Raw genomic sequence first — 12755 nt, 5'->3', positions numbered from 1 at the left:
CTCTAAACTCCATTCAGGTCACATAGGATAGTCTGTCACTACAGTTGTATAAAGAATTATTGTACAAGAAGGTGAAAAAAAATTTAAATGTAATTAATCAATAAATTAATTAACTTAAGAAAAATCTTTGGCTGTGATGTGACTACACTATTTTTCACATCTTTCAATTAAACCTGCAAAAGATTTGGAATTTAAATTTTTTTTGCTCTCAAAACGTAACTTACCCTCTCACAACCACCTGAAAAGACTCTTTTATACCCTCTTTTTTTTTATCTCTGACAATATTTCCAAGGCCTCTCACATTTCCAATAAATCCACAGTTGCTTCTTGACCTTCACTTTCACAGAAATTAGTGAGACCTGAGGGAAATGAACCTTGCAGGATAGCTCCCCAGAAGCTCAGATCATAATAAAGTTATCTGTAGTATTCTACTGATACAGAAGCTTTTAACTAATTAATTTTTAAAAGGAAATAGTGAAAAGATTCTCTTTTGTCCATTGAAAATCCTCATATAATGAGCTATGTAAATCACAGCTATGTAAACGAAGAGTGAAGAAGTCTGCAGAGCTAATTCACCTCCGTGCAGATTCCCTCATGATGTGTACAGCTTCTTTCTATAACACACTGTATGAAAGCAAGCTGAAGGAAAACCCATATACAATAAAATAAGTCTTTTGATTTATTAAACTCTGCTATAACCACTGAATATTACCATACTGCATAAAAGCAGTTTTAATATTCATGTCAAAAATCCTCACACAGAGTGCCTCTCTCTTCGCTCTTCACTCGCTCCCCTTGAGTGCATTATTTCTGCAGAGAGGCAATTATTTTATTGTGTTGACTGTAAACCGTGATCTAGGAATACCATTCAGCAGCTTCCAAAAGGACAGCCTGTGAGGTGGCGGCTGTCCCAAAACATCTGAAAGCTCCAGAATTGCTCTAACATTTGTCTCCACCACTACATGGCATCTGCTGGGAATCTGCTAAACATTCAATTATTTCCCATGCTATTTAAGGCTTTCTCATTTCCATTCCTTTCTGTTTATTTCAAACCTGTTATTCTAGTTTTAATTATTTTCAATTATCTTCTAGTTTTTTCTGTGCACGGTCTATTCCTCTGCTTATTTAATTACCGTGGCCAGAATATCCATAATATTATATAAGATTTTAGTTTAACCTTGTAAGTCCCAGTAGAAAATGCAGATGTAGTCTTCAGTTCCCCTAGAGGACCCTGGTCATGTGTCTAGCTCAGCAATTCTATAGCTACAAACACAGTACATGAATAAGTGTTGTAAATCAAGTCATTTTGTTGAGAAGAAACCCCTGACCCCTTCTGGTTTGTATGCTACTCTTCTCCTTGAGTTTGGCCACAGGAAGATTGTGTTTGCTGTCTTTTAACTTTGTTACAACAGACACAATAAAACTGTGAACTCTGTGCTGCAAAAAAACAATTTAGACATGACATGCTTTCTCTATCCTGAATGCCCCAGGCTTGGGTCAGGTGGGAAATGTTGTTTTTGAAAATCTGGCAAAATGTATTTTGTTTGTTTGTTCTGCAAAGGTAAAGAATCAATAGCAACAAGAACGAAAAAGGTCAGACCAGGCTCCTTCAAGTCATCGTGCCAACAGGAAGGTCAGCATACCAAAAGTCTTGAGAAAATTAAGCAAGCGGATCTCAACTTGTGGAGTAGAAGGCACAAAAATCATACATGGAGCTGATGTGAAAGGCACTAAAGACAATGCAATGATTCCTTCTTCACTTAGGTTTGAGCTTAAATATCATTGTAGAGACAGGAAAATCATTGGTGGGGGTGTGTTTCTTTGTTTTTGTTTTTGTTTTTTTTTTACAAACAAGCATTTGCACACATATGCATACATACAGTTAAAAAGCACATATATGATAGGCCTCTGATCCTGCTGAAAAGCAAAGACATAGGCTTAAACACATTCCCATGGATTACATACACCTAAACTTTAATGAAAACCCTGCAGCACCTAGCATACACTAGTGGAGATGCTGCAAGTGAACGTTTTTGATTGTATAAAGATTGTACCTTATTACAGTGCAAAAACATCCACCATGCAAATGACAGCTCTATAAAGGATTAGTATCTTGGGTTTCCAACTTTTCTAATTCAATCTTTAAAAAAAATTGTATTGTATATTGAGCTTCAACTGTGTATTTCAATGTTCTATGAGAAAAGCCTCCTCTTAATCATCCATTTTCATAAACAATAATTTTCTGCAAAATACACAGAAATATTACTATGCCAAAGCTGTAAGTATGTGAAAGTAGTCAGAGTACATGATGCAACTGCTTTCCCGACAGAGGCTCTTGCTGAAACAGTGCTGTAAAGCAAATAGTTGCTATATAGTAATAAACCCAAGTTACTTTCTGAACTGTTTCACTGCAAAGGTATTTTAATGCAAGACTGGTTATAAAACACTATTAACATTCAGATTTGTAGGGTCATAGACTAAAACCAATGTAATTTTCAGCAGTCTTAACATTTTAAGAGATTTAAGATCCTTCATACGACAACTTTCCAACTCCCTATTGACACAATTTCCTTCCTTGCAATGACAACTCTGTGGAATATTTCCAGTTATGTTTATATAATGTCTATTTTCAGGTTATTATAAAATATGTGGACTTAAGAGAAAGCAGAAATACTTCTATGTTATATGAAGATGTGTTGGTATCATCTTTATGAACTTAACAGGGAGTTTTCTTCTTCCTTAAAAAAAAAATCCTGCTATTTTTATTTGCTGAATGTCATCATGAATCTGACTGTGAAATGAAGTGTCTAAATTGTTGTAGCCCCCAAATGGGACAGAATCCCAGAAATGTGTTTTAACTAGACCCCACTGTATGAATTAATATGTCTGAGCACAACCTGGCAACAAATTGCAAGAGACACCAACATCCTCTTTGTTATTCAAGATGATAGGGGAATGTTGACCTCCCGTCTCCTATCAGGGCATCCTTATCCATCTACCCTTGTCCTTTGGAGAATAATCACATGCATAGCAATAGGGACAATGAAACACTTAGAAAAAGCACAAGGGAATCACTAGCATTCATATGTCTGGAAGAGCTTTTAAGGTTACATCTGCCTTAGAGTTTTATTAAAGTGCAGTTCTGAAGTAGGTCCCAAGTTGTATCCAGTCTCCATTCTTTGATTTACACCACAGAGCAATTTCTGAATGCAAACCCTGCATTTTTCAGATTAAACTAGTCAAAGGATGCTCTCCAGAAATGCACTTTCCATGCTCCAGCTGATAATACGTATCCAGAGCATGGCAGAAGATTAAAGCTTGCCCAAACAACTTCCCCAAAATTCATACAGTGTTGATAGGTGGCATCGGTAATGATCATCGTACTCAACAAAATCACTTATATTGTGTCACAGTGTTTCCTACCAGGGATAAAGACCACATCTTTTCTTGATGGAAGCCACAATCCACCCACTTTTTTACTACTTTTTTTTTTTTTTTAAAGGCAAACTCTGTTCCTATTTTAGCCTATGTCCACAAAGAGATGAATTAAATAGAATGCATACCCTGTGAAGGAGTCTTGAACTGAACTGGGAAAAGGAATAGTGACAGTGAGTCTCAACTCATTTTTACGGCAAGAGCCTTTACAATAAAACAGGGAGACCACAGGGAGATCACTTGATATAATCTGACATAATTTATATAAAATGACTACACAAAACATCAGAGCCTCAATAACTTAGCAATGAATTAAAGAAGGAAAGTTTTTAATCAAAACCAAACAAATTAAGGAAACAAAACCTCAAGCATTTCTTGAATTTATCTGCAATAATTTGGTGTGGGAATGCTGCACTAATACAAGACTTTCTCTATGAGCAGAAAATGGTATTGGAGTCATAAAAGTGAAACAATGTATTCATAACTGATTTTATGAACAGTGACATTATGATGAAAACAGTAAAACCGTGATGCATTTAAAAACAAGCAAGAAAATCCTACATCTCCTTTAGCATTCCTCTAGAAACTTCCCTCTTGAACTTACTTGTGGTGCAGTTGTTGAACTCTATGTCATCTATTGCTGCTCCGCCTCCTAGGTCTCTGGTACGAATGCCTTCAAAGATGACTTCAAAATTCCTCAGTTTCCCCAAGTGTAACTCAACTTTCTTCCACTCATCACCATGATTTCCTGATTCACTCCATATTTTCAAAATCCCATAATCAGTCTGAAGTTTGAATAAAATATATATAGTAAGATACATGTAAGTACAGATTATCAAATGCCACTTTTGGAAAAAAAAAAAACAACCAAAACCCCAAAAAACAAATGGAGAGAAGACTGGAAGACACCCCTTCAGTTTTGTCAAGAAATGGCAAACATGTGTTTTGCTATGATAATAGGAAAAGTAGTTAAATGAGATGATTGTCATGCAGATCACATAAACATCAATAGTAGATGGAGTCTTGGTACAGAAATTACTAAGTGTATGATCGAACTCCAAAACAGTCCATTTTGGTAGAGTTGTATTTAACTTCATATAATCCTGAGATTCATTCTTTGTGTTTAGAATATATTACTGGATGCAAAGTTAGTCTACCATTTTAAAATTAGGGTATCGGGTAGGTAGAATCTTTAAACAGTTGTGACAATGGTAATACAAGGGAGGAAAAACTAACAAATATAAGATAATCATATGTTTAGTATAGTTTATTTGAAGGTAAATAAGAGTATTCTGACTTTCAAATACGCTAATATATTTTAAAGCTTTTCTTTAAATGTCCAATCATATCACCTAACTGGCAAGTCAGCAGCAAACAGCATGCTTCATTTTTTAATGCAGATGCACCAGTTTCAATTGCTGTGAATGGATAATACGTATATACAATGGTGCTGGAAGTAAATATTTACAGAAGCTTTGTATGTGTCCAAATTTATTTTTCTTTATGACTGTGTGACTAATCATCCAAATTGTAAATGAGAAATTTTTTGCTAGTCTTTTCTTATCAAAACCCATTAGTACTCCATCTAGGGTTAATAAAAACACTGTGCGATGCACCAAACAGCTAAATGTAATGCATAACAAAGGTTCTAAGAAAGTAGTACATGAACAAGCAAAATCTAAGGAAAATAGAGACAAGAGTAAAAATAGGCAGGGAAGCAAACTAATTACATTTCTTTATACATGATGAACCTGTTAGATCAGATTTATGTTAATAAGATTGTGTTATGCACATTTATGATGAGAAAATGAATCTTGGTGCTTTAGATATTATATTCTGAATAGAAAAGTGCAGACAAGCATGCACAAAAATATTATATCAGTTGTTTCTGAATCAGGAACCTCACAGAATTGTTGAATCTTTTAGAAGGAGGTCATCGGACCTACCAAAACATACAGATACTGAAGTGTGGCCTGATGATGGTGTTCTGGAAAACCATCATTAACTGTAAAGGAGTTAGTTGAAAACTAACTTCACTTTAAATTGCTAAATAGGAAAGAAAATACAGGGAAGGGTCTCCATAACTGCATGTAAAGTCATAGATATTCAGCTGAACAACTCTGTTGCTGCACACTACTAATGGTGTTGGACCAGTGGTGAAGCAGCCCTTTATAAGTCACGATGACTGAGCACACAAGCACCTACAGAGGCAAGTTTAGGCATTGTTTCTTCAGTTATGTCTCATCGGTTTAAAGCCAATGACACAGTCTGTTAAAGGGAAGATAATATAAGAGGACCTTTCTGGTGCTTTGCACCTCTAATTCCACAGTCGATGACAATGGAATGGTTATGATCGTTATGATTTTCTCAATGTATTTCTCCCAGTGAGACTCCTGACTCTATCTGCCACCACAACAGAGATCCATTCATTTCATAGAATCATAGAATCATAGAAAATCTGGAGTTGGAAGGGACCCAAAAGCATTACCAAGTCCAACTCCCCGCTCCTTGAAGGACTACCTAAAACTAAACCATATGACTAAGAGTATCATCCAGATGGTCCTTCAACTCTGACAGGTTTGGTGCCATGACCACTTCCCTGGGGAGCCTGTTCTAGTGACTGACCACCCTTCCAGTGAAGAAACCCCTTTCAGGCCTATAATCAATGCAGTTAAGGGGGACTGGAATCAAAATGAGTGTGATACTCTTTCTAAAACTTCCACTGACATTTCAATCTGGAAACACAGCACAGAGGACTCTACGTTAACACTGAGTTTAAAAAGAGTAGATACATACGGTAATTGAAGCTGATTTTAACAGTGGTAAAACAGTTTGGCAAATCTATCTTAACTTTACTCATATTATTCCTGTTCATCAAATATGTAGTCAACAATTTAACTTAATTAGTTCAGTCACTCAACATTATCTATTCCATTCATTGTGGATTATTTTTTAATAACCTCCAATGGAGTATTACATATTATTGGGGTAACTTGCTTAGTCTGCAAACATCTTCCATCCATCCATTATGTGAATAAAATGGATGGTTATGATGAGTTACATTTGGCTTAAAGGTCTCCAACATGGAATACAAAAACAAAACTTAGAAGAGAAGCACTTTTTGACATTTAATCCATTTGTTGTATCTGGAAGCTTTTCTATCTGCCCTTGAGAACTCTTTGGAATAGAAAAATTTCCCAAACATTATTTATAAGAAATTACTGATTAATTTTACAAAAGTAAATCAGTGCTGTGTATTAGTGGTGAATTTAGAAGACTTAAAATGAAGTGGACAATAATAATACTAAATGATACAGGAATTCTTTCATGCACTTAAGTGAGAGAGAAAAAATCAAAACTTGTATCTATCCTAACGTTAAGCCCCGTCTCTATAAAAAAATTACATGTGTTTAAGTCTGGATGTATGGAAATCAGTGGAACTTCTTAAAATATATGGAGATAAATATTTATATAAAATCTGGAAATGTTAAATGTAGCACAGTTAACCAGAATATGAGCCTCAGGTCTGCTGTTAGTCTGATTTTGATTGATTTCACATTATATTTTATTACATAACATTCTCTTCAGACTTATGTTATGTTTATCACATTGATTTTTGAGTAAAGGATGCTGTGAGTAACAAGTAATACTGATCACATATTTCTTTAGAAATATCCACATGAAAATGTTGTAGCAATCAATTTGTACATGGCATCGTAGCCATAAAGAATCAAATCCTTATGCAGTTACAGGAACTGGAGCATTTTTTTTTCCACAGTGAGACACTGAAATCCTTTTTGTTAGGAAGATTATTTTTTTCAGATAGAAACTTTACAACAGAAATGGCAGTCTCCTTGCACTCCACTAATTCTTGAATATGAGTACACAAATAAAATACAGAAGAGAGACACATTTCTTTTCCTGCCTGGGTTCAACAGTAGCAGTTCCTATACAACCACAGCACTTCATAAAGCGTGAAAGGCTGATTTTTCACTTGCTCAGCTACAACTGTACATAACAAAATGAAAAGCAACCTCTTTCCCTGCATAACTGCATGAAGGCTGTTTTAATCCAGAGTGAAAAGTCCCTTCAAAAACAGAAACCCTGCACATGTCTGCATGAAACAGCCAAGGGAGAGGTGGTAAAGGGAGACAGAAGCAGGAAGGTTGGCTCTCCTCCTCTCCCCAGACAGTGGAGCTGGCTTGGCTAGGGGGTGTAAGCTATACACTTCTTCTGGATACATACTTGGCATGAGAAGATCATTGCTTGTAAGCTTTGCAGATTCCATTTCATGAATTATTGTTTTGTTTTCTGCATTCTCCAGCCATTTAATCTGTCTGGTACTTTGACATTTCTTTCATATCTTTGGAATGTGTTTGCTTCTAAACCAAACACAAATATGGCCTGAGGGGGGGAAAAAATCAGTCTGTGCTTTGACCTGTCCATTGCATCCAGAAATCTTTTGATCTTTTTCACTCTTATATAAAAATATTTATGTAAAAGACATATATGACAATCAGAATAAATCTGCTTCAGTGTAGAGGAGGCTGGAGGCCACAGTTTCACCTTTCTTTCTGTTTTTATGAGGCTATTCTTCTACTGATACATACTCATATTGAGTATATAAATTGCTCTTCAACCTGGGCTGGTGGCAAAAGGCCTGGTGGCAAAAGGCCTGGTCAAACTCTATGCTCCAACAGACTGATAAAAGGTGGTTAAGGTCCATGACTTTGGTGGACAGTATCAGGGCTGCTTCCGTGAGCATGGGTTGATTATGCTGGCTGTTGGTCAGGGTGGAAATCCCATTTTCCAGTTACCCTGAAGGAGTCTAGCAACATGTGGTCCTTTATGAAAAGAAAAAAAAAAAGGAAGCCTCTTTTGCATTGTAAGCATCATATCCCAGGCTCCACGTATCCTTTGCTACACTTACTTGCATGTAATCCCAGTCTCTCTTTTCCTCACGCTAACATTTTTGTATGAAAGCCACGTTATTATCTTCCTTATATCTCATTACATTTGCCTTGGCCTTCCTTCCAGTTCAGATTTGTTCATCTCAGACTCTACCTTACATTCCTAAAAGCATGTCATCATCCAGTTTCCCATTTGCATCCTCTTATTGTCTGTATTTCTACTCCAGCTAAGCAGAGTGATAAACAAGATTCTTGCATCACTTAAACCACCAGCCTACTATCCTCAGCCAAAGAGGGTATTCAAAAGTAACATGAAAAAATAGCATCTAGAAACCAGTGTACATGAAAGGAAAAACCCTTATCTTTCCAAACAAAAGGCTAAATCGCAGTTCTGAACTATGAGACAATTACAATTTTTGTCTATACATATATGCAAGTCTTTGAAAGAGGAAAGAAGACACGGTCTCAGATCTCCCTGACGCAGAATGCACAAGCAAAATATTTTTGCCCTAAAAACTTGGTCAAATCTATTTTTTTTATCAAGATATCTCATTTGACAGCAAAATGCTAACTATGACACATCACTGCTAACACATGACAACCACCAGATTTTTTTCTGTTCAGAATAAAATCTCATACTACCTCTTCAGTATCTTTCTGCAGATGTCTCCCTCAGTTGAGGGGAAACATGGCTGAAATAATTTAATCTTTCTTCCTTTTGTTTCCTTTTATGACTTGTGAACAGCCCCACAATCTGCATGCCACTCAAGCCTGTAATTTTAACAGTGCTAAAATCCTTTTAAATTCTTATGCAGTCTATATTTTGTAAACTTTTTCTGCATAACATCTCAAAGAACAACGTAAATTAAAATTCAGAAGTTCTCATAATCTCATAAATTTATGCATGGCCCATTCTTTTGACTATTTTGCCTCTTTGCAAACTGATTTCACCTTCTCTAGCTGACTTCTATCTATAATACCAAAATAATAAATTTTAAAGTGTATTTTATACCATAGTCTCAGCTTTATCTTTTGTTCATTATCAAGAAGCTCCTTCCGATGCTGGTCTAACTCATGATACAGGAATCCATTGCCCATTTACTACCTATTAAAATGTAAAAATCCATGTTTGCTCCTGAGCCCCATACCTCTTCTGGGAAAAGGACTCTGTAAATATTTCTCCTTCCTTTAAAAGTGAAGTCTAGAAAAAAATCTTGCCAGCAGTTAAGATGTGGATACACTTCTGTGACTCTCAGCCATGAACAAAAGTGTTTCATAGCTTCTTTGAAAACCCAGTGAATCACTGTGTCCTTTCAGAAGTCCATCTTTATATGTGTATCACCTATCAATATTTCAATTACAATACCTCACACTTAATTAGCACTTAAATAATGAGTATTTCAGGAGGCAGCAGTACAGCACTGAGGTATCAATAAAAACTCCAGGTATTAAAGTAATTCTTGTTCTTGGGATCTCAGATGTTTTCTTTATGCAAATACATAGGGAACCACTAGAACTTCCTAGAAGGAAAAGAGGTGCAGAACATCATCACAATACCAGGCAGAAATTTCACTACGCAAACACAATCATAGCAGCCAGCTTAGTCCAAATGTTTCCGTGGATCAAAAATGAAACATCTATGCTGCCCACTTATACCTCCTGACAGATAAAAAGTTATTTTGGTATCAAACAAGCTAGACGGGTAACATATATCTCCATCTATAGGAGAAAAGACAGAATTTTAGTCTGTTTTATCAATCGTGTCCTCATCATAGGTCCAGATTCCAATATGCTTATTTGTTCCATCCCAGAACAGTGGGAATGGAGAGACTCAGCAGTCTCAATAGCCTTGACAAACACCTAATCTTGTTGCAGACAAAAACTGCTAAAGAGGATTATTTGTTGGTCATACCCATAAGCTACAGGACAAGTGGACAATGGGCTACAGCAGAAGAACTCCTGCTAATTCATCATGTGTCTTTCTACTTCTTTCTTCATGGCATGTGGTCCACTATTTATTAGTGCAGACTACTGCTGGGCAACACCTCTGGAAAGTTCCTCAGAACATAACTTTTGCAACCTATTTTGTAATTCTGTACTTTATAATCCCCTAAACTCAACCTGAGATATTCTGAAAGTCCAATGTTATTGGATCAGACAACAAAATTTTATTTCTTCCCCAAAACATGAACCAAGACCACTAAAAACAGATGTGAAAGAAGGTGTTTTCATTTAAGGCTTTGAAAAGTTATTATTAATTGCATGTCACTGCCCTCTATGGGTTGAACATAGTTAAAGGTCAAGCTAAGGTGATGAGCCATCATTAAGGAAAACCTAACAGTAAAAGACATGTTTTTCCATTGACTTGTAGCAGTTGGTTCTGGTCGTTCACTGTCCCATCATGCTGAGTGATAAATACTCTCAGAAAATGACAAAATTACTTCTAAGAAGACCATAACCTGTTTAGATCTGTAGCTGTAGATATACCCAGCCATACTGGAAAATTCCTGTTCATATTCAGAGGATTTTTCTTCTACTTTCTAATAGGGGAATTATTTCTCAATGGTTTCATTACATTGCAATTCAGAATCTTCTTCATGCTTGTCTTCACCTGAAGAACGATCTAAAGTGTTTATAACTTCTCTTTTGAGAACTTTAGGGGGAAACTGTATCTTACTGGGCTCAATACTCTCAATTAATTCACCTGGGGATACTAAGAATAAAGGAGAGGGAAGGATCTCCTTCTGTCTTAGAATTCTTTTTATTTTGTGGCTGAGCTTAATATTTTTCCTATGAGGCACAGACCACCATTATTCTCAAAGCTACATGTCTAACACAGCCAGAACGATATTAGGAACTGAATCCAAAGCATGCAAGAGGAGTATGTATTTTCCGTTAGAAGATGTTGCAAAGAAACTTCTTAGGAATACACTCTGTGTCAGAAGAATACAGTAAGCATGCAATTATTCCAGATGCAATTATAAAGATTCTGCTATTAGACAGTCTGCCTTGTTATGACTGCAGTGAAACAGCAATGAAATCCAGATTTTGTTCCTGATCTTCACCTCTCCTTCTATTCATGTTTCGAGCTGGGTTCAAAACATTTCCCTGGTTCATTTGCATCTGATATTTATTTCAGCAGAGCCACAGGAAATGAAGCTGAGCTTACCAAATTCATGGAGGCAATAAAAACATTTGCAAAATATTCCTGGATTCTTCAAACCAAATATACTTGAGGGCTTTTTAATCAGAGACAGAATATTTTCAAATGATTCATCAAAAAACATTAACTGTTTATTATTAATACCATAAAAAGGTTTTCAAGATTCACTGCATCAAAAGGCCTCTCTTTCTGCAGCATCCTTCAGACTTTTGAGAGAAGTCAAACTCTTTTTACATACTTTTAAAAACTGTTAGGAAAAAAACTGTTCTCTGCTTTCAGGTTCCTTTGAAAACAGTATCTCCCTGGCAAGCTGTTACCATCCAGAATTTTTAAAACAGGATATGTGTTACGCAAAGCACAGAAACATAGTACAGAACAAGCATAATGTGACTTTAGCTGTCACTGCTCATTTCTCTAGTTTTTGATGCATGGTAATCCCTCTGTTTTACAAGAGTATTTCAGGAAGGCAGTTTACTTTTCAGGCTATTTCTTCAGATTCAGAATCAAGTGCATTTCCAAGCGTAGTTAACTAATAAACCTGGTTTTAATGAAGTTTTACTTTCCTTGATGTAGCATCGTCATTAAAGCCTTTTGATGGCTGACCAAGTACTTAAAAGATGAAGTATCCCATGATGAGGTACGGTCCTTCCCTGCTTCCCCTTTTACTCAACAAGGAATGGAATGCAGTCCTCCAGTTTTACATGTACACTGAAGAAATAGGAGGTGGAAGGAAGAAAAATCACAGCTTTGCCTCATTTGCTCATATTGTAAAGACCTTTTCTATGAAGCTGTATTTCTCCATATCACAGAACAGTGAATATCTTTGCTGATATTTCTAGTATCATCTATCTACTTATTTAGGTTTCATTGCTTGAGAGTAAGTCTTATTTTCAGAAGGTTCTGAATGCCTTCCTTATAGATTTGGGCTGTTGCTACCTCAACACTGCTGTACACAGAACATTTGCTTATTTTTAAAGATCTTGGTTCCTAGGATTAAGTCTTTCATACATAGCTTGAAAGAAAAAAGCACATTAAAATGCAATAAAACTGAAGACTGATGCTGTATAGTGGAGTCTCTTATCTTAAAAGAAAAAGATGTGATTATTGTGTCTTCTTCACCTAAAGTCATTGTCAGAGCACATGACAGATTCTATCTTTTTTCATTTCTCACTGATTTTCTCTTAAAACTTAACTTCATAAAAGAATATTGCTTAGATTATTTGAAAACAGTAACTTAACCCTACAGA

General features: G+C 36.0%; 1 protein-coding gene across 1 annotated transcript in view; it reads right to left on the bottom strand.

Annotated features, from left to right (window-relative positions):
* Positions 1 to 12755, bottom strand: part of MALRD1 (MAM and LDL receptor class A domain containing 1) — a 289291-nt gene that overhangs the window by 110542 nt on the left and 165994 nt on the right. Inside the window, exon 28 of the mRNA XM_069776612.1 lies at positions 4040 to 4220. Within this exon, the coding sequence (XP_069632713.1) occupies positions 4040 to 4220 (181 nt within the window). The remainder of the gene's footprint in view (positions 1 to 4039; positions 4221 to 12755) is intronic.

Source organism: Haliaeetus albicilla, chromosome 2 (genome assembly GCF_947461875.1).
Source record: "Haliaeetus albicilla chromosome 2, bHalAlb1.1, whole genome shotgun sequence".
Classification (NCBI taxonomy): domain Eukaryota; kingdom Metazoa; phylum Chordata; class Aves; order Accipitriformes; family Accipitridae; genus Haliaeetus; species Haliaeetus albicilla.
This window is presented reverse-complemented; position numbering and strand designations above follow the sequence as displayed.